Source organism: Muntiacus reevesi, chromosome 3 (genome assembly GCF_963930625.1).
Source record: "Muntiacus reevesi chromosome 3, mMunRee1.1, whole genome shotgun sequence".
In the NCBI taxonomy this organism is placed as follows: domain Eukaryota; kingdom Metazoa; phylum Chordata; class Mammalia; order Artiodactyla; family Cervidae; genus Muntiacus; species Muntiacus reevesi.
In genome coordinates, this window is record NC_089251.1 from 139,768,202 (window position 1) to 139,788,847 (window position 20,646).

The following is a 20,646-nucleotide window of genomic DNA, read 5'->3' on the forward strand; positions in this document are numbered from 1 at the left end:
TCAAAAAACACAAGAGGCTTTTGGCTGGAGTTAGAGAAGAAATGTGAGATGGTGTGAGATGAGGTCAGAGCGGTAGTCAGAGGCCAGACTGTGCCGGACAGAAAGCAGAGATGTTGGAAGCATCTAGAATCTGGAGGAAGGAGACAGATTGAGGCGTCAGAGAGGCAGGTGCAAGTGAGTACTTTGGAATAGACACAATACACTTTGGGATATTAGAAGACAAGAGGAGAAGAGATCGTAGAGGGGTAATTTTCAGATGTAATAGAGGAAGAGTCTGAAGAAGAGGGAGATTCCACCTTCAGAGTGCAGGTGGAAGGTCTAGCTTTTCTTGGTCTTCCTTTGAGACCGAAATCTGAACTAGGAAACAGATCGACTGAATTCTTAAGATGTATCAGGCATCATTCTGAGAGTTGCTGATCTCTTCTTCATCATAATACAATGAGGTAGGTACTATTATGCATGTGTGCTAAGTCGCTTCAGTCATGTCCGGCTCTTTGCAACCCTATGGATTGTAGCCCACCGGGCATTATAGCCCATCCCAGCCCACCTTGGGATTCTCCAGGCAAGGGTATTGGGAGTGGGTTGCCATGCCCTCTTCCAGGGGATGCTCCTGACCGAGGGATCGCACCTACATCTCTTAACATCTCTTATGTCTCCTGCAGGGGGATTCTTTAGCAGGCAGATTCTTCACCACTAGCACCACCTGGGAAGCCCAGGTGCTATTATAGCCCCATTTTAAAGATGATAAAACTGAAACTTGGGTTAAGTCATTTGTCCAGGGTTACCCAGACAGTTAGGACAGAAATATGATATAAACTTTGGCCAGTTGGCTTAAGCACCTGTGGTCTTAACCAATGTGCTCTCTTACACTTGTAGAGTACATTGGTTAGTGTAATGGTGAAGTGAAGCCAAGTAAAATATATATAAAGGCCCTCCCTCTGGTGCACATAGAAAGAGATGGTAGAATTTGGAGTTTGAAGAACAGAAAAGGCATGGAAAAATTGTTCTGGGATTGTGTTTGAGATCCACGAAATGAATAAAAGAATGAATTGCCAGGATTAAAGCGATAAAAGAAGTTAAACAACATGAATTTATGTTTGACCAACGCTCTGGTCTGAATATTTGCATCCCTCCTAATTCATATGTTAAACTTGTGGCCCCAGAAGTTATAGAATTAGGAGGGGGCTTTGCAGGATGCTTATTAGGATGTGAGGATGGGGCCCTCTTTTCACATTTATTCGTCTTGTTATACGAACTTAACTGTTTCCTTTAATTTGCCTAGATAATTTTGGTTGGGAATATTGTCAGCACATAGGCTTTTGAGTTCTTTGAAAACATTAAAACATTGCTCTTTGTCTTTCATTCTGAACTATTGCCTGATCTTTGGGAGTCCTATTCCTAGGACTTCATTCCTTGTCTTGACTCAGGCCATTCAGACTTTCTTGGTAAACTAAATGTTTACCTAAATGTTTCATTAACTGTAATCTGGGACATGCATTTAAAAAAAAAATGGTGGTTTTTTAAAAACAAAATTGCATAAGGTGACCAAAATGGAAGCACATTTTGTTTAATTACATATGGTAATATCTGTGAATAAGTCTCACTATTGTTTATATTATTATTACATATATATATATAATGTCTAAAAGCTTAGTCTCAGACACTCTACAGTCAGCAGAAGGATTGTGAGTGCTGGGATATGGAGGCAGAAACCTTTTTTTACATTTCTTATTGATTTTCTTGGAATATTTTATTATATAATTTAATACTTATTTGATGAGTGTGAAATAGTATCTGAAATATGAGTCACCAAGGTGGATAGCCATAGAGCCTTGTGGCTTCAGGGGAGGACAGCTGTATTCAACTAGAGGGGATGAAGAAAGGCCTTGGGAATAGGTGAGATTTTATATAGCTCTTACATAAGAGGAAAACATGGACAAGAAGAGATTCGAGGAAATCTAGGCTGGGGGAAACAGTGAGAGAGAATCCATGGTTGGGAGGGGCCAGTAGTAAAAGTCGCAGCAAGTCCCCTGGCTGGAGTGTGGGTAGTGGAGGAGAGTGGCTGGAGTGTGTGGAAGGCCCCTGGAGAAATTCATAACAGAAGGATCAGGCTAACATCCTTTGACCCTCCTAATCAAACTCCACATCCCTACAAGCAGGGCAGCCACCTGTGGCATATTCTCACAAAAAAGAAGAGCTTGAGATCTATATAGCAGTTGACAGTAAACCTAGGAAACAGGAGCATTTGAACAACACCCTGAGGATACATTCAGCCAAATCCAGGCCATGCGAAATTCTACAGGACAAAGGAACTAATTTCTTCAATAAATTGTTGCTCTTCAGTTGCTAAGTTGTGTCAGATTCTTGTGACCCCATGGACTGTAGCCTGCCAGGCTCTTCTGTCCATGGGATTTCCCAGGCAAGAATACTGGAGCAGGTTGCCATTTCCTCCTCCAGGGGATCTTCCCGACCCAGGGATTGAACCTGCATCTCCTGCATTGGCAGGAAGATTCTTTACTTCTGAGTCACTGCTGCTGCTGCTAAGTAGCTTCAGTCGTGTCCGACTCTGTGTGACCCCAGAGACAGCAGCCTACCAGGCTCCACCGTCCCTAGGATTCTCCAGGCAAGAACACTGGAGTGGATTGCCATTTCCTTCTCCATCTAAGCCACTAGAGAAGTCCAAAATATATGCCATGACAAAGAAGGAGAAAGAGGGAATTGTTACAGATTTAAAGAGACTTAAAAGACCTATCACAACTGTATGGATCACAAACAGGCTGTGGAAAATTCTTAAAGAGATGAGAATACCAGACCACCTTACTTGCCTCCTGAGAATCCTGTATGCAGGTCAAGAAGCAAGAGTTAGAACCAGACATGGAACAATGGACTGGTTCAAAACTGGAAACGAGTATGTCAAGGCTGTATATTGTCACCCTACTTATTTAACTTCTATACAGAGTACATCATGCGAAATGCCAGCCTGGATGAAGCACAAGCTGGAATCAAGATTACTGGAAGAAATATCAATGACCTCAGATATGCAGATGACACCACCCTTATGGCAGAAAGTGAAGAAGAACTAAAGAGCCTGTTGATGGAAGTGAAAGAGGAGAGTGAAAAAGCTGGTTTAAAGCTTAGCGTTCAAAAAACGAAGATCATGGCACCTGGTCCCATCACTTCATGGCAAATAAATGGGGAAACAGTGGAAACAGTGATAGACTTTTATTTTCTTGGGCTCCAAAATCACTGCAGATGGTGCCTGCAGCCATGAAATTAAAAGATGCTTGCTCCTTGGAAGAAAATCTATGACCAACCTAGACAGCATATTAAAAAGCAGAGACATTACTTTGCCACAAAGTTATGCATAATCAAAGCTATGATTTTTCCAGTAGTCATGTATGGATGTGAGAGTTGGACCATAAAGAAAGCTTTGCTCCAAAGAATTGATGCTTTTGAACTATAGTGTTGGAGAAGACTCTTGAGAGTCTCTTGGACCACAAGGAGATCATACCAATCAGTCTTAAAGGAAATCAACCCTGAATATTCATTGGGGGGACTGAGACTGAGACTGAAGCTCCCATACTTTGGCCACCTGATGCAAAGAATTCTCATTAGAAAAGACCCTGATGTTGGGAGGGACTTCCTTGATAGCTCAGTTGGTGAAGAATCTACCTGCAGTGCAGGAGACCCTTAATGTTTGGGGCATGAAAATGGTATGATATATATTGTAAAGCTCTTATCTTTTAGATTGGAGGTATAGCCTGAAGTATTGACATTAGAAATGATGAAATGTTTGCGATTTGCTCTCAAATATTCCAGCAAACACACACACACAAAGCATGAGTTAGAGAGGAGACAATAGCAGAAACTCGGTGATTTTTTAAATTTTATTTATTTATTTAAACTGGAGACTAATTACTTTACAGTATTGTGGTGGTTTCTGCCATACATTGAAATGAATCAGCCAAGGGTGTACCGGTGTTGCCATCCAGAGCCCCCCTCCCACCCCTCTGGGTTGTCCCAGTGCGCCAACTTTGAGTGCCCTGTCTCATGCATCGAACTTGGACTCTAGTTCACATATGGTAATATACATGTTTCAATGCTGGTTTCTCAAATCATCCCACCCTCACCTTCTCCCAGAGTCCAAAAGCCTGTTCTTCGTATCTGTGTCTCTTTTGCTGTCTCGCATATAGGGTAGTTGTTACCATCTTCCTAAATTCCATATATATATGCATTAATATACTGTATTGGTGTTTTTCTTTCTGACTTACTTCACTCTGTGTAATAGGCTCCAGTTTCATCTACCTCATTAAAACTGATTCAAATGCATTCTTTTTAATAGCTGAGTAATATTCCATTTTGTATGTGTACCACAACTTTCTTATTCATTCATCTGCGGATGGACATCTAGGTTGCTTCCATGCCCTAGCTATTGTAAACAGTGCTGCGATGAACATTGGGATACATGTGTCTCGTTCAATTCTGGTTTCCTCGATGTGTATGCCCAGCAGTGGGATTGCTGGGTTGTATGGCAGATCTATTTCCAGTTTTTTAAGGAATCTCCACACTGTTCTCAATAGTGGCTGTACTAGTTTGCATTCCCACCAATAGTGTAGAAGCTTGGTAGTTTTTTCAGACTGAGGGTTGGGTCCATAGGAAAATGTAAGGTCGACCTAAGGAGTTTGAACTTTATTATGTAGGACTAGGAAACTTGTGCAGGGTTTTGGACTGATGAGGAGGCATGAGAAAGGTTATAAGTGGCCCGGAAAGGTTACCCTGGTAACTGAGTGCGACATGGTGGGTGGGGAGGAGGACTCCCCATGGGAGCCCATTTAAGATCTTGATTAAGATGGTGGCTGTGAGAGTAGAAACTTTTTTTTGGAGAACAGAGAGAGGAAATAATGGCAAAAGAGGAACTCTTTGTTGGGTTGGCATTACAGAAATGAATCAGGTGCATAAGATGGGGAAATCCCTTTTACCTCTTTAGTCAGTGGCAATTTTTATCCTTAAGCCACTGCTCTGAGTGGTGTGGGCCAAGGAGAGCGAAAAGGCATCTTTGTTTAGGAGGAGCTGGGCCAGGTCTTCATGACTGGCCACAGTGGAAAGCAGTGGGGAAGCAGAATTCTCAGGTTCTCTTTGTTTATGTTTTTGTCTTGTTTCGTGCTCTTTTTCACAAGAGAATTAGTCTCTTCTAGTTTCAGTATGAAATTTAAAGACACAGTGATTCATTTTGATCACCTTTCTGTTTTCATTGGGGAAATGCTGATAATCTTTGTCAGAGGTTCTACCTGAATCATTTATGATATTAGTTAAGACAGAGAAAATATTGTTCATTTGTGAAATGGAACACTTTAGAAAAATGTAGATGATGAAATGATATGGTCTGGAGAAATAAAAATTGACCTATGGTAAATTAAGGAAAGCTTAGATTTATGTGTATAACTTCTGATTTGTCAATAGCAAAAATATTCAAGATAAACTTCAGATTCAGTAGAAAGTAACAGCAAGAGATTAAAGAGAAATGGTAATTCTCCAGTCCTGTACAGTCAACGATAATTCATACTTCACACACAACATACCGATAAGGTTTGATATAAACAGGCCCTCCAAAAGGGAATACACTCTGAGGATAGTTTTCTGATCACATCTGTTCTCTTCTTTATCAAGAAATTAACACTTCAAACTGCGGTCTATAAGGATGGGTCATTTCCTATGATTAACCCCCTCTTCTCTTTCTCAGTTTAACATACCTATTTAGAGAAGGCTGGGCTGAGGTAGGAAGAAAATATTGAAACACTCTGCATTCTTGACCTTATTCTGCAGCAAGAAGGTCGGGGAACTTTTGAGACTCCCTGCTGGACTTCCATTCAGTCCACCCAAGCTGGCGTCTGTTCTCCTAGCTTATAAAGGCTTCCTAGGTGGCTCAGTGGTAAAGAACCTGCCTGCCAGTGCAGGAGACATGGGTTCAATCCCTGGGTCAGGAAAATCCCCTGGAGGAGAAAATGGCAGCCTGCTCCAGTATTCTTGCCTGGAGAATCCCATGGACAGAGGAACCTGGAGGGCTACAGTTCATGAGGTCACAAAGAATCAGACACAACTGAATGACTGAGCGTGCGCACACACATACCCTCTAGCTTGTACAATCAGAAAGGAGCGAGGTGTGCTTCTGGTTTGGGTCCAGTTAAAGTTAGAATTTCTAATTTGTGGTAGCTGTTGTAAAAAGCTCTCGGGGAGGAGAGAAAAGGAGAGGAAATTTCCTAGCTAAAAGCAAGAGAGATGGTTTTTCTTTTGCTCAGGAATGCGTAGCTGAGCTGTTGGGTCTCAGGAGGACTGGGGATGGAGGGATGCGTGGTTATGGGTCTTGTTATGGAAAAGGTTGAATAGGCGCCTGATGGAAATGAGAGGGAGGAGGCCACAGCAGTGTGTCTAACAGCACTGCCTCTCTTATTACAATATCAGAAAAGATAGATAACCTGAGAATAGTCTTCCATTATCTCTCTCTACAAAGGGATTAGTGCAGGTTGCAAGAAATTAATGGCTTTTGAATTAGCACAGAAATACTAATGAATGTCAGGACCAGAGATGTAAAGTAGGTGAAATTAGCTTTTGTCTGCTGCATTTCTCTCCTTTTCTCTTTTGGTTTGCTATTTTAAGATCTAGATCTGTATTACTCTTTTTTATTTTTTTCTCCATCCAAGATCAGAAATCGTACCCCTTTGGGAATGTGATTTGTCTTCTTTAGGGAGTGACTCAATTAGTTTATGACTGTCTCAGATGTGTCAGCAAAAAGGTTGAGCAACATCTCAGAAATGAAAAACTTTACTAGGGAGGAGAACTACCTCGTTTTCACGCCCAATGAAAGTATCAGGACATCTCCCAAGTGACAGTCCCCTTTTATTAAAGTATGACATCTATATCTATGGCAGCTAATCATTAATTTAAGGTGGCATGACCAGATGAACTTGTGGGGAAGAAGGGAAGAGAAGGGAAGGGAGTTACACCTACTATATGCTGGGCATTATGCTAGAAGTTTTATGTTCTAGAAGCTTTATTTCTATTCTGATTTTACTAAGTACTCACTATGTACCAGACATTGCACTATGTACTGTGATATAAGGATGTCAGGACGGACCTCATCCCTGTCCTCCGTGGAGCTTATAGTCCAGTAGGGAAGACACACTTCTTTAAAAACATCCGCATTTATTTTGTTTGTTCAGATATCTAAATAAGTTATTATAACACAGCCTGAGAAGAGCCAATTAGAATAATATAGTAAGAATCCCTGCTACTGACCCAGGGGTGTGTGTGGGCAGACTAGGGCGTGGGGTTGGGGGAGTCAGGGCAGGCTCCTTCTAGAAGAGAGGAGCCTTGAGTGAAGGGTAAGTGTGTGGTAGCTGGTGGAAGTGGCGGAAGGCGCGTTGCAAGTGAAGCCAATAGCGTAAGCAGATTCAGAGAGGGGAAAGAACGGCTATCCCAGCAGACACCTGAGGAGTAAGCTAGTTGAGTCATGTCCGGAGAGCTGGTTATGAACCAGAAGGCCCCTGGCCTGGCCTTGAAGACTGATGGGTATGTCTGGGAAACAGGAGCTTGTGAGCAGCACACATCACGCTCTGTTCTTTCCGCTGGCCCTTCCTGTCTTTACCAACCTAAAGAAAGACAAGTATTGGCAGGGAGTCAGGTCAAGTGGAAGGAGGAGCATTCTTTCTCTCATATCTGGTGCTCTGTAGAACACTGGGCTTCCCTGGGGGCTCAGTGGTAAAGTATCTGCCTGCCAGTGCAGGAGACAAGGGTTCGATCCCTGGGTCAGGAGGATCCCCTGGAGAAGGAAATGGCAACCCACTCCAGTGTTCTTGCCATAGAAATCCCATGGACAGAGGAGGGAGCCTGGTGGGCTACAGTCCATAGAGGTCGCAAAGAGTCGGACATGACTGAGTGACTAACCAACAACAAAAGAACGTTACCTAGAAAACAAGAAATTTTGGCAAAAAGTGGTTGTTTCACGGGCCCACGGAGCATAACCCCAGTCATTCCAGTGTTTCTGTTTTCCGAATGAGCTTCTACCTGTCTCATTGACAGCGAACCCCCAGCCGCCCAGTACTTACGTTTGCAGTCAGAATTCCACCCTAGTTAAGTTCTTCAGATGTGAGGGTTTCCCTCAATTACATCTGGTTTTCAGACACTGTCTTGAAATTTTTACTACCTCTGTTTAATATTGTGTTTGGTTGGAGCCAGCAGGTTAGGCCCTGATCTGCTGGTTTTGTGGCGCCCGCCTTGTCATCTCATTCAGTTCATTCATGTCCATGGATTAATACATTACTTTTCTTTTTTTTCCCCTTTCTTTCTAGAACATAAGCCGGCGTTCCCGAACATCCTGAAGAAGGGTTACCTGGAGATTCGGAAAGACCATGACAGTTACTGGCAAAGCTGTTACGCTGAGCTCTCCCCCTATAGCTTATACTTCTACAGCCTCGACAGCAGTGGGAATCAGAACCTCTACGCCACGTACCAGCTGTCCCACTTCCAGAGCATCTCCGTTCTGGGCAACCTCGAGGCCAGGCTGGTGGACACCGTCCTGTATGACAACACTCAACTGCAGCTAAAGGCCGAGTCGCCGTGGGAGGCTTTGGACTGGGGGCAGAAGCTCTGGGAAGGTGTGCACGCCGCTGCACCAGCCTACATGGGCCGGCCGGGAGAGCTGGCCGGCTCCCCGGGACTTGGCCATCACGTCGATTGCCCACAGAATCATTGTTTACAGAAGAAATCCCGCGAGCTGCTCATGCCATCCCCTGTGCTGGATAGCCCCAAACAGTATCAAAACATCCTCAAATCCGGGACGCTGTACAGGCTGACCATGCAGAACAACTGGAAGGCATTTACGTTTGTGCTGAGCAGGACCTGCCTGATGGCCTTTCCGCCGGGCAAGCTGGACGAGGACCCCCTGCTGAGCTACAACGTGGACGTGTGTCTGGCTGTCCAGCTGGACCACCTGGACGACTGTGACTCTTGCTTTCAAGTCATCTTCCCCCAAGACATCCTCCGCCTCCGTGCTGAGACGCGGCAGAGGGCTCAGGAGTGGATGGAGGCCCTGAAGACAGCTGCCAACGCAGCAAGGAGTTCAGAACAGAACCTGCAGGTCACGCTGAGGACCAAACCCAGGGATCAGGTGGGAGGGCACGAACTCAGGAAGAACAAACGCCAGTCGGTGACCACCAGCTTCCTTAGCATTCTGACGACTTTGTCTCTGGAACGAGGGCTCACCGCTCAAAGTTTCAAATGTGCAGGTATGAAACAACATTTCAGCCTAAAACTCATTAAAGAACAAAATTCTAAATCCCACAAGTGGAATTCACTTGAAAAATCCCTTTGAGAAGCCAGTCCCCGATACTTCTTGCATCTCACTCAGTCGTGTCCAACTCTTTGTGACCCCATGGACTGTAGCCCTCCAGGCTCCTCTGTCCATGGGATTTCTAGCCATTCCCTTCTCCAGGGAATCTCCCCAACCAGGGATGGAACCCGGCTCTCCCATGTTGCAGACAGATTTTTTACCATCTGAGCCACCAGGAAAGCCCCTCCTTTAAGGAGCTTGCTGGGTTAAACCACCTCTGCATCTTCATGCCATGCTGATGAAGTAAGTAGAAGCAGCTATGATCTACCCACTGAATCAAAATGACTCGGCTGCAGCATAAACAGGCTAGAGTGTAGACTTCCTGGGCCTGCTGTGATTCCATTTCCTCTGCCTTCTTAAATCAAGGTCACTGGGAATGTAGGATGTCTCCTAAGAGACATCCATGCCCAAAGCTGACTGCTGGCATTCTTTAGGTAAGGAAAACATCCATAGTCAGTAACTGTCATTGATCATGACCTTGTCAGATTCTGTTAAGGTAGACTCCAGAAAGTCAGCCTTGATAGAGACGCTGGAGGTAGCCAAATGCAGGGCGATGATGAATGAGCAGGTGACGTCTGAGTCACGATGGGCCAGGCCCTTGTCCTCGGGATTCGTAGGGCTGCCGGAACTGCTGTGGAGGGTGAGACTAAGGTGCAGGCCAAGGCCAGTCATCTGGTAGTCCTTAAATCCCTATTATTGCTTCTCTCCCCTACTCACCATTCCTCTCACCTTCCTGCAAACAGGAAACCGGAAAGCACACACCCCTCACTTAACCAGGTCTGTGTGTCTACTAGGAGCGAAATCACTTTATTTCCCTTTCACTGTGCGTGCTTGTATGCTCAGTCGTGTCTGACTCTTTGCGACCCCGTGGACCGTAGCCCACCAGGCTCCTCTGTCCTTGGGGTTTTCTAGGCAAGAATACTAGAGTGGGTTGCCATTTCCTACTCCAGAGGATCTTACCAACCCAGGGATCAAACCCATGTCTCTTGTGTTTCGTGCATTGGCAGGCGGGTTCTTTACCAACTGTGCCGCCTGGCAAGCCTTTTGCTTTGACTAAACCCCATGCAAATTGTCACAAGAAATTTACTATGGAGGTAGCTTTACCTGGAAGCCTGATTTGAAAGATTTCAATTCAGGTGTATCAGATTTAAGTACGTTGTTTAAAAATGAACAAGAGACCCGCCACCAGTCAAGAGCAGATTTTCAATTTCATGCCTCTTCCTGCATTCAGAAAAGTGATGGCACAGTGAACCTTTGAATTTAGCTTAGTTATGATGGTCGCCTCTTCTATTGAAAAATAATTTACTCAAAGCGGGGATTAAGTGAATCATCCGTGCTTTGTCTGGGGGGCCTCAGTAGCTTGGGAGCAGACACTTGCAGGGTGGGCTGGGAGAGACCAGCAACTCCGAACCAATAAAGAAGCCAGACTAGGTGAGGTGCACACGTCTGCAAGCTTGCGTGACCTTGTATTAAGTCAGCCAACTACTTTCGGAAAAGGTTTTTGAGATAAGGAGATGCTGGTTTTAGCACAGTTTTTAGAAGTTATTGACACTGCAGTGTCTTCATATACTAGTGCATATATTATATTTCAGAGTTCAGCTAGTCAATAATAATTTATGAGTGCTGGCTCTGTGGATGCGCTGGAATTGTGGTACACGCCTGTGGCTTTAGACTGCTGAGGAGGGCAACAAATCTGCTGTGTTATTGGAAGAACAGCTCAGCTTCATTTTCAAGGTGGAGACCGGAGTATGAATCGGGAACTTCCTAGTAAAAGAGGGAAGACAAGCCTCAGGTGTTACACAAAATGATCCCTTTGTGGCCGTCTATTTCGCCTTCCTGTCCTAAGTTTGCCTCCTGATGGAGTGTGCCCTGCATACACCCTGTGCTAGCTGAGCAGCACCTCTGATACCCAGAGGAAGGAGAAGTACAGGCGGAGGGTACCGTTGGGCAGGTATACCACATCTGGCAGATGGAGAAAGGAGAGCAGGAAGAAGACATAGAAAGGTGAGTGGAAGAGACAGGGAGAAGGAAGCTAAGCGGCAAAGAGTAGGAAAAGGATGACTTAATGGGCTGGGATAGGACCGGGAGCAGCTTCTTCGTGTGTGCCTGCTAGGCTGCTTTAGTCATGTCTAATTCTTTTCGACCGTATGGACTGTAGCCCGCCAGGCTCCTCTGTCCATGGGATTCTCCAGGCAAGAATACTGGAGTGGGTTGCTGTGCCCTCCTCCAGGGGATCGTCCTCACCCAGGGATGGAGCCTCTTATGTGTCCTGCCGTGGCAGGCGGGTTCTTTACCGCTAGCGCCACCTGGAAAGCCCCAGAGCATCTGCTTTAGGGTCCGTGTTTTAGGATGCCACCCTTTGCTGTGTGAATCACGCCCACTGATTGGCGGTCTGGAGAATAGGCTGTGGATGGTGGTAACAGGGACCCCCGAAACAGGGTAAGGTAGTCTAAGCGTCCTTTGCCTGCTCGGCTTTTACCTTCTTGCTTTTGGTTTGGAGTACTGACGGGGAACAAGTAGGTTCCTCATTTGGCGTGGGGAGAAGTCAGCACAGTGTGGCTGATTCTCAAGTGAAATGTTTAATTTCACTTCATGTCCCCTCTTGCATCAGAAACAGCTACGCTCAGGTGCTGTGTGGTACACGTGGGTTATGGGTGGCTTTGCATTTTCCCTAAATACCTGTGCCCAGAATACTGGTTTCCTATCTCAGATAGGCATACTCCATCTCCTGTAGGGGGCAGAGTCTCAAAAGAAAAAGGCCCAAACTTGGTAAGCAAACCTGAATGTTTTTTTAAGTTACTTAGGAGGCTCTTCTTTATAGCAAAGATTATTATAGCAGATGGAACCTGAAAAATTGACCCATGTTTCTCACAAACACAGTTAATCTAAACCAGCTGTTTGTGCATTTAGTCCTTGTGTCGCCTAGCTTTTCATCTTCATAAAAACATGCGTTCAGTGAAAGAGCTGGTTGCATATAGCATGTTTACCTTCCAAGCTGTCAAAAAGTCCAGTAAACTGTTTTTAGCTGAATCTTGGCTTTCTCTATCATTTTGGGGGAGAAGCTAATTCACAGTATTTCACTGTTTAAGTGGGCCTCTTTAGACTACAAGTACTTATGTCCACTTGGTCCCTCCCCTTTTAGATATTCCTGATGAATAAACTTTAACAGTGGAAGATTGCGCTGAGCAGGTCTTTATCATGATGTCATTCGGTTGCTATTCGGGTGAGCCACAGATGTTGGCTTTTAAATCTACAAAATGGTGCAGTTGGCCTCATTTCACTGAATACTTTCTGTAGGTGAAGAATTTTCTATATCCTTTTTAGAAACTTAAAGAGCCCCGGCAGAGAAAATGGACCCTGACCATCCCCGAATGCCTGAGGTTACGGTTTTGAAAATACATGCTTGCACATAACTGTTTATTTCTTAACATGCGCTTGAACTTTTTATAGTTGTGTTTGATTATGTGTGGTTTGTTACATGGCTCCCTCTCCAGCTCTGCAGATGCTAGGAAACCCAGCTAGAGTGGTCTTCCTGCTATTCTGTAAACTATTCTTGCTCATTCATGGCTCCAAGGCCCTTACACATACTCTTCCTTCTTTCTGAGAACGTGCCTTTGAAAGTTAAATTCTCCCATTCATTCTACCATTTATTGTGTGCTGAGTGTCTGACCACATGCCTGAACCTCAGATGTACCTGGAGGAGTCAGTGCTGCGAGGAAGCCGACTTGGTCCCTGCTTCAGGGAACTTGCAGTCTCCTAGGGAAACCGACATTAACCAGGTTCATCACCAATGCCAAATGGCAACTGTGAGCAGAGCTGGGGAAGCCAGGCCCACAGGTCAGATTCGGGAGCTGTCAGAGGTGATGCCAAGTGAAACTGCAAACATTGTGTCTTTTCTGACCGACCAAAAAGGGCAGTTTGATAAGGTTGAACTTCATGTTTGACCCTGAAGTCCCAGAAGGTTCCTGGGCAAAGGAGCACACGAGGAAAGTGGCATTTAGGAACAATTAATTTGCTAGTGCTTCAGTACAACTTTACAGAAGCACTTCAGCAGAAAGTAAGGAATGCTTCTTTAATGAAGTCACTGGTTGGGATTCAAAATTCTGTTTGGCAATAGGGCATCTGTAGTGTTAAAATATTAATGCTAAAACAAATGACTGTGCAGCTTATTAAAATATTTATGGGTATATACCTGTAAGTGGTTCTAAATGAGGTCATTCACAAAATGCTGTATAAATTTGATTATAAAGCAGTAGCACGGTTTTCTTCAGGAATTAGAAAATGTGTACATACCTATTTCCCCTCAACAGATACTTGGTTTCCTGGCAGTAATATATACAGACTATTTTTTCCTGTAATTTCCCAACAATCAGGAAACACAGCAGTTGAGTGTTCTGATGAAAGAGCCCAGAGCCTTGTTTAGAGATGTGGCAAGAGATGGCAACGCTCACGTGTCTTACTGCTTTGTAATTTGGAGGTGAAATCAGATGGCCCACTGTGGGGCAGTGTTCTTGATTGTGAACCAAAATTGAAAATGTTAACAGAAGAGACAGAAAGAAAAACAGTGAGCTGAGGGGGTCCCCTCCACCATTTCACACTGTCAGTTTTTATGGTTTTACTCCTTGGGCTGGTGTTTAACCTCTTAGGACTGCTGTTGGTGATTACATCTCTCTGGCATTAAGAGCTTTTTGCTTTCCTTTTTTCTGCCACCACCCCCCCAGCCCTTGGGAGGGGTAAGCCCAAGGGGTGGGGGGAGTTTTGCTGTGAATTCTTCAGCCATTTAGTGCAAATTCCTGTAATTACCGGCATTGTGTCCTCTCTGAATGGCACATAATACAGCAGAAGCCATTCCTAATTGAGACCTTAGAGGAGGTACAAATCCTCTCTTTGTTCAGCCTGACAAATTAGTGCCAGAAAGTGGCAGGGTCCGAGTGGAAATCAAAGGCAAGAAACACAAAGATGGAACTTAAGGCTACAGTAATAACCCTCTCTTGTCCTGAAGGGAAAAAAGGAATGACCAATGAAAAATGAAGTTTTTTTTTTTTTGTTATAAATTCCCTTGACATGACAGCACCTCGGGGCTGCTCTATTTATTTAGCAAAAGTGATTAAACAGTAATACAACAGGGCCGCCCATTGTTTCCCCCGGCGCCCCCACCTCACAGACCCCTGCTGCCTCGGCTAATTGATTGACAATGAACCTCTGATAAAGAAGTATGTTGTTAGGACCTGAGGTGGGGGGAACCTTTTCCCCACTCTTTTTGTGTGTCTGAGTGTGTGTGTGTGTGTGTGTGTGTGTGTGTGTGTGATTTCATTTTTGTTTGAATTGCACTCCAGTTTCTCTTTGACCCACCCCTTCTTTCCCCTTCTCTCCCCTTTGCTTTCCACTCCCCTTACCCCAAAGCTTTTGAGCAGTTGCTCCCAGCTGACATTCACAAACAGGTAGTGAGGAATTAGAATTGTAGTACAGGCTTTTGACAAGTTTATCTTCGAGCAAACTTCCTCCTCTCCCTTTGGTCCATTTAAGGCAGAACAGCAGTGTGAGGAGAGAGAAAAGGGGAAGAGGGCTGATTATTGGTGCTTTAAGCTCAGAAAAGTGGGGTTTTTTTGTTGTTTGTTGTTTTTTTAGTTTCTCGTGTGTGGGAACGGATGTCTGAAGCTAATCTTTCAACTTTAAGAATCTGTGCACGTTTATGTGAGTAGGTGGGGGCGGGTGTTGTAGAATAAGAAATAAAAATTTGAATTATTTAATCTCCCCTCAGTTCCTGAGAAGCCAGGATTGATTATTTTAGGATAGAACATGGCTGCTTGTGGTGTAATTCAGCACCCTAAGATTGCTGTAAATGGTGGGAAGATGACCAAAGGCCTCTAGGCAGATAATTAATAGCCCCTGGTTATATATGCTCAGCTAGCTAAGCTGAAGCTAAATCCCAAATTTAACTCTGTTACAGCTGCAAAAACAAATCATTTCAAGCCCCTATGAAAGCAAAATATATTAAACAAACAGTATCGACCTTGTTAATACCCCATGGCATTTCATGTGATAAATGAGGGCGTCTTTCTGGCAAAGGCCTGTTTTATGGCATCGTTTGGACATAAAAGATACCTTTACCCTGGTAATACAAGCATCCCTGATAGAAAGTATGGAGTGGTTAATTATTCATTAAATAGCTGCCAGTCTGGAAGTAAGCAATATTTCTGACTTGGGCACAGTTAGTTACTTATTGGCCTCAGAGTAAATCATGCAGAATGGCAATTCTTAAGAAAAAGAGAAATTGAATTTGGGAGCTGATTATGCATGAGTCTAGGTAAAATAAGTTCTGTACAGTATTTTTAAGTGCCAAATAGGAAAGTTATACAGCTTATTACTTACGTTCTTGAAAAAACAAATTCCACTATGGCCAAAAATCTGTTTTGATTCCCATGTGAAAAATTAGGGGATCTGTAGTAGCCAAAGTGCTAGACCTCCTAAGGAAATGAGAGACAGAAATAAAAAGAAATTGACTTTCCTTGATAGCTCCAATTCCTCTCTTTACTACTATTTTCAAATTTGTCTCCCACTTATTTGGAATGGTAATACAGTGAAGATTTATTTGACTTAAGGAATAGGCAGGTAGCCAATTGGAAGAGAAAGAAACAATTAAGGAAGACTACTGTGCCCCTCAAAACATAAATAGCTTGGAGTAATGAGAACTATTTAGTCCATTGTTACCATCTCACTTTGTATTGGGCTTCCCTTGTGGCTCAGCTGGTAAAGAATCCACCTGCTATGCAGGAGACCTGGGTTCAATCCCTGGGTTGGGAAGATCCGCTGGCTACCCTCTCCAGTATTCTGGCCTAGAGAATTCCAAGGATTGTATAGTCCATGGGGTCGAACTTTGTATTGTCTAAGTTATTTTGTTTTTGAGTGTATTTGATTGCTGTCTCCCAGAGAAGAAATCTCTAGTTCATTTTGTGTGTGTGCTGGAGGGCTAAGTTTTATTTGCCCAACCTTAATTAGCACCATGGAGGAGTTCTGATAGTAAAATCCTTAAGTGGAGTTTCAGTGGAGGATTTATTTCAACATGCATTTATGAAACCCCTCCTGTATGTAGGCGCTTTCCTGGTGGCTCAGACAGTAAAGAGTCTGCCTGCAGTATAGCAGTCTCGGGTTCAATCCCTGGATCGGCAGGATCCCCTGGAGAAGGAAATGGCGACCCACTTCAGTATCCTTGCCTGAGAAATCCCATGGACAGAGGAGCCTGGTGGGCTACAGTCCCAAAGAGTCAGACACGGTGGAACGACTAACACTTTCATGTGTGCCACACACATGCTCTTCTGGGTACCTTGGGATATGGGAGTAGGAGTGTGCTCTTCAAATATCTAGAACTTCTGCCCTGCCTGAAGTGTATGGGGGGCTGAATGCGACAGGGAGACTAAGGGGTCAAGCCAGTGGCTTGGAGACCTGTACGTCATGGCTGTGTTCATGTCAGAGAACCCTGTTGTAGAGAACTTGAAAGCTAAAGTGCTAAAGGAGTGTCTTTCCTCACTCCTCCGTTTTAAACTTTGTCCATCTGCTTCCTGGAGAATTAATCTCAGGGGACCATCATCTCAGCTTTTACTGCTGCTAAGTCACTTCAGTCATGTCTGACTCTGTGCGACCCATAGATGGCAGCCCACCAGGCTCCTCTGTCCCCGGGATTCTCCAGGCAAGAGCACTAGAGTGGGTTGCCATTTCCTTCTCCAATGCATGCATGCATGCTAAGTCCCTTCAGTCGTGTCTGACTCTGTGCGACCCCATGGACAGCAGCCCACCAGGCTCCTCTGTCCCCGGAATTCTCTAGGCAAGAGTACTGGAGTGGGTTGCCATTTCCTTACCATCTATCAAAGATAAAACCTGAATTTCTATTATGTGTTCATTATGTAGTAGGTGCGATAGATAGGAGATACCAGAGAAGCATAGGTGTGGCCTAGACCCCCATGACATTATAGTCTGGTTGAGGATGCACAAAGGAAAGTGAGGGATTACTAGACAGGTCAGATCCATGCTCAGTGTTCAGAAAAGCATTTGGTAAAAAACCTTCAAGACGGAGAAACTTAGGTTATCAGAGATTTTAATAATGTTGTTTTGTGAATGGTGAATGATTGACAGCTTTACCCAAGGATTATTGACTAACAAATTCCTTTCAGCCTAGAATGTTGTCAGTAAAGATACATGAAAAAAGGGAGAAGCAGCATCCTTTAGTAATTAAGAGCTAGGATCCTGGAATCAGACTGGCTAAGTTCCTAGAGCTGCTCCTCACTCTGTGACTCTGGGTAAATTAGTTAACCTCTCTGTACCTTCATTTTAAAATTTCAGATGTGAGAAAATAATCACATCTACTCTTTAAGTTTGTAGTAAGAATAAAATGGGTTAAAAGGGCTTGAAATAGTGCCTTGCACATGATATATGCTATGATTAGTCGCTCAGTCGTGTCTGACTCTTTGTGACCCCATGGACTGTAGCCTGCCAGGCTCCTCTGTCCATGGGGATTCTCCAGGCAAGAATACTGGAGTGGGTTACCATGCCCTCCTCCAGAGGATCTTCCTAACCCAGGGATCCAACCCAGATCTCCCACAAAACCTGGCACATAGTAAATGCTATATAAGAATTTTGTTGTTCAGTCACTCAGTCGTGTCTGACTCTTTTCAACCCCATGGACTGCAGCGCGCCAGGCTTCCCTGTCCTTCACCATCTCCCAGAGCTTGCTCAAACTCATGTCCACTGAGTAGGTGATGCCATTCAACCATCTCATCCTCTGTTGTCCCCCTCTCCTCCTGCCTTCAATCTTTCCCAGCATCGGGGTCTTTTCTAATGAGTCAGCTCTTCTCATCAGGTGGCCAAAGTATTGGAGCTTCAGCTTCAGCAGCAGTCCTTCCAATGAATATTCAGGGTTGATTTCCTTTTAGGATGGACTGGTTTGATCTCCTTGCAGTCCAAGGGACTCTCAAGAGTCTTTCCCAACACCACAGTTCAAAAGCATCAGTTCTTTGGTACTCAGCCTTCTTTATGGCCCAACTCTCACATCCATATATCACTACTGGAAAAACCATAGCTTTGACTATATGGACCTTTGTCAGCAAAGTAATGTCTCTGCCTTTTAATATGCTGTCTATATGTAAGAATTATCTAGTTTTATTATTTGTCTCCATAGGACAATAATTACCTGGATAAAGATATCATAGGCCTACGTACCAAATTTGCAGTTATCTCTAAACTAGGTTGGACAACTAATGTGATGAGTGACAATCAAGATTCTGAAACATGCTAGGGGAATGGACCAAATGAGGTGAGATTTAGTAGTGATAAATAGATAATCCTATACCTATATTCAGAAAGTCAGCTGTGAAAATGGAAGGAGGAGAAACTAGATCTAATAGCAGCTCATGTGGTCATACAGATGAGATTTAGTAGGGATCAGTAGACAGTCCTATACTTATGTTCAGAGAATCAGCTGCAAAAATGGAAAGAGGAGAAACTTAATCTAATAGCAGCTCATGTGGTCATACAGATGAGGCCCTGGGGAAGCCAGCATTTGTGCTGTTGTGGCTACACAAAGTGCAACCACAAAACAGGTCTAGAAAGAAGAGGACGTATCCTCACTGTGGCCGGAGTGCACCTGGAAATTTCAGCTATGGATGCTGCTTTGGGAGAACAAACAGCCACATCTGCTGACACTGGATAGGATAGTGAAGGGACTAAAAAACCATGCCTTACAAATGTCACCTAGAATAGGGAGGACCTGTCTTGTTTCCACATTATTTGAAGGCTGCCATTTAGAAGAAAAATAGTCTTACTTTGTATAGTTCCACTGGGGCAAAGTAACAGAAATGCCCAGAGTAGAATGGATTTTCCTTATTGAAGAGGGTTTGATGGCCATGGGTGAAAATGAGTAGAGTGGCAAGAGTCCTGGCCAATGAGACCAGAAGGTCTGGAACGTTGACCTCAAGGCCAGTCTTCTAACTTGTCTGAGTTACCTGTTTCTCCTCTGCAGGATGAAGCGGTATATTAATTCAGCCCTTCTGCAAATATTTATTGAATTTCTACTATATTTTATGTAGTGTGCTTGATGCATAGTGAACAAGATAATCCCATTATGTGTCCTCACAGAACTTAAAAGCCGGAAACCAACTGAATAAGTAACTCTAGCACCTGAAGGTCTTTGAGTATCTTTCCAACACTTCCATCTGTCTGGGCTCCTTTAGAGGGGACAGTTTTGCTCTGTATGGTCCCTTTTATCTCTCCTTCTGTGGTTCTTTGAAATGTCTATAGAAGATTAGAGAAAATTAGATTAATGTGGTCCTCCATTTAAACTTCATTTAATAAGCAATACCTTTTTGCTTTGGGTAACAGTATTTAAACCATTAGAAATATCATTTGACTAAGAAGACAGGAGATGGGATTTTTTTTTTTTTTATTCTGATATCTGTCATTGGATAAATGACTCTTTTGCAGTCTAAGTTTCTAGGTCCAGGAAATTAATTTTCAATAAAACTAAATGTATATTAAGAATGTGAATACACACTGAAATAGTACTGTGACTATGGAAGAAGAAGGTTATATAATTTGGGTTTTGAACTATTTCACATCCTAAAATTCAGAGAGATCTGATCACTTTATATAAGTAGGCCGTTTGATTTTATAGGATATAAATTTGCTTTTTTGATTTATTCCTGGTATTCTCATCATAGAAGTCACATGTTGTCTTTGATATGTTTCAGAAGAATAAAATCATTTTGAATTTCAGAAGATAGGGATCTTTTGATAGACCTTCCTGAACTTCATAGACCATAGCTGTGCTATCTTTTTTAAAAAAAGCTGTTCATTTCTCCTAGTCTTTGTTGCTATACTTTGGTCTGGAAAGTTCTTGTCCCTTTTTGTAGCTTCCTTTATGGTTAACATTGTTCTCATCGTGTGTTCATTTCCGGCTAAACTTCTAAAGTAAGTGTTAATATACTATTGGACTCTACGTTGAGTTAAAAGTTTCTATTTACTGACCTTTCACTGGGAGGGAAATTGGTCTAGGTGTGGTTTTAGGAGAGACTGGGGTAGGTTCTTTTAATTTCTAGCTAAGTTCCTTGAAAACCTAAGCTTTTCATGAAGTCCTAAGAATAAGAGCTACTAGAGAGGTTTTCTAAACTCCATTATACTGCCTAAAAGCAGAAATATTCTTAACTGAAAAACTTGCCATTTTATCATATATCTCTGAATGAGGAAATTGGGTAATAGAGTAGTGCCAACTT

At 43.6% G+C, this 20,646-nt stretch overlaps 1 protein-coding gene across 3 annotated transcripts in view; it reads left to right on the plus strand.

The window, feature by feature from the left end:
- The window catches only part of PLEKHM3 (pleckstrin homology domain containing M3), a 203,398-nt gene that overhangs the window by 39,549 nt on the left and 143,203 nt on the right, over nucleotides 1-20,646 (plus strand). For all 3 annotated transcript variants that reach the window (XM_065930700.1, XM_065930699.1, XM_065930701.1), the window contains one exon: nucleotides 8,346-9,281. In XM_065930700.1, the coding sequence (XP_065786772.1) occupies nucleotides 8,346-9,281 (936 nt within the window). The remainder of the gene's footprint in view (nucleotides 1-8,345; nucleotides 9,282-20,646) is intronic.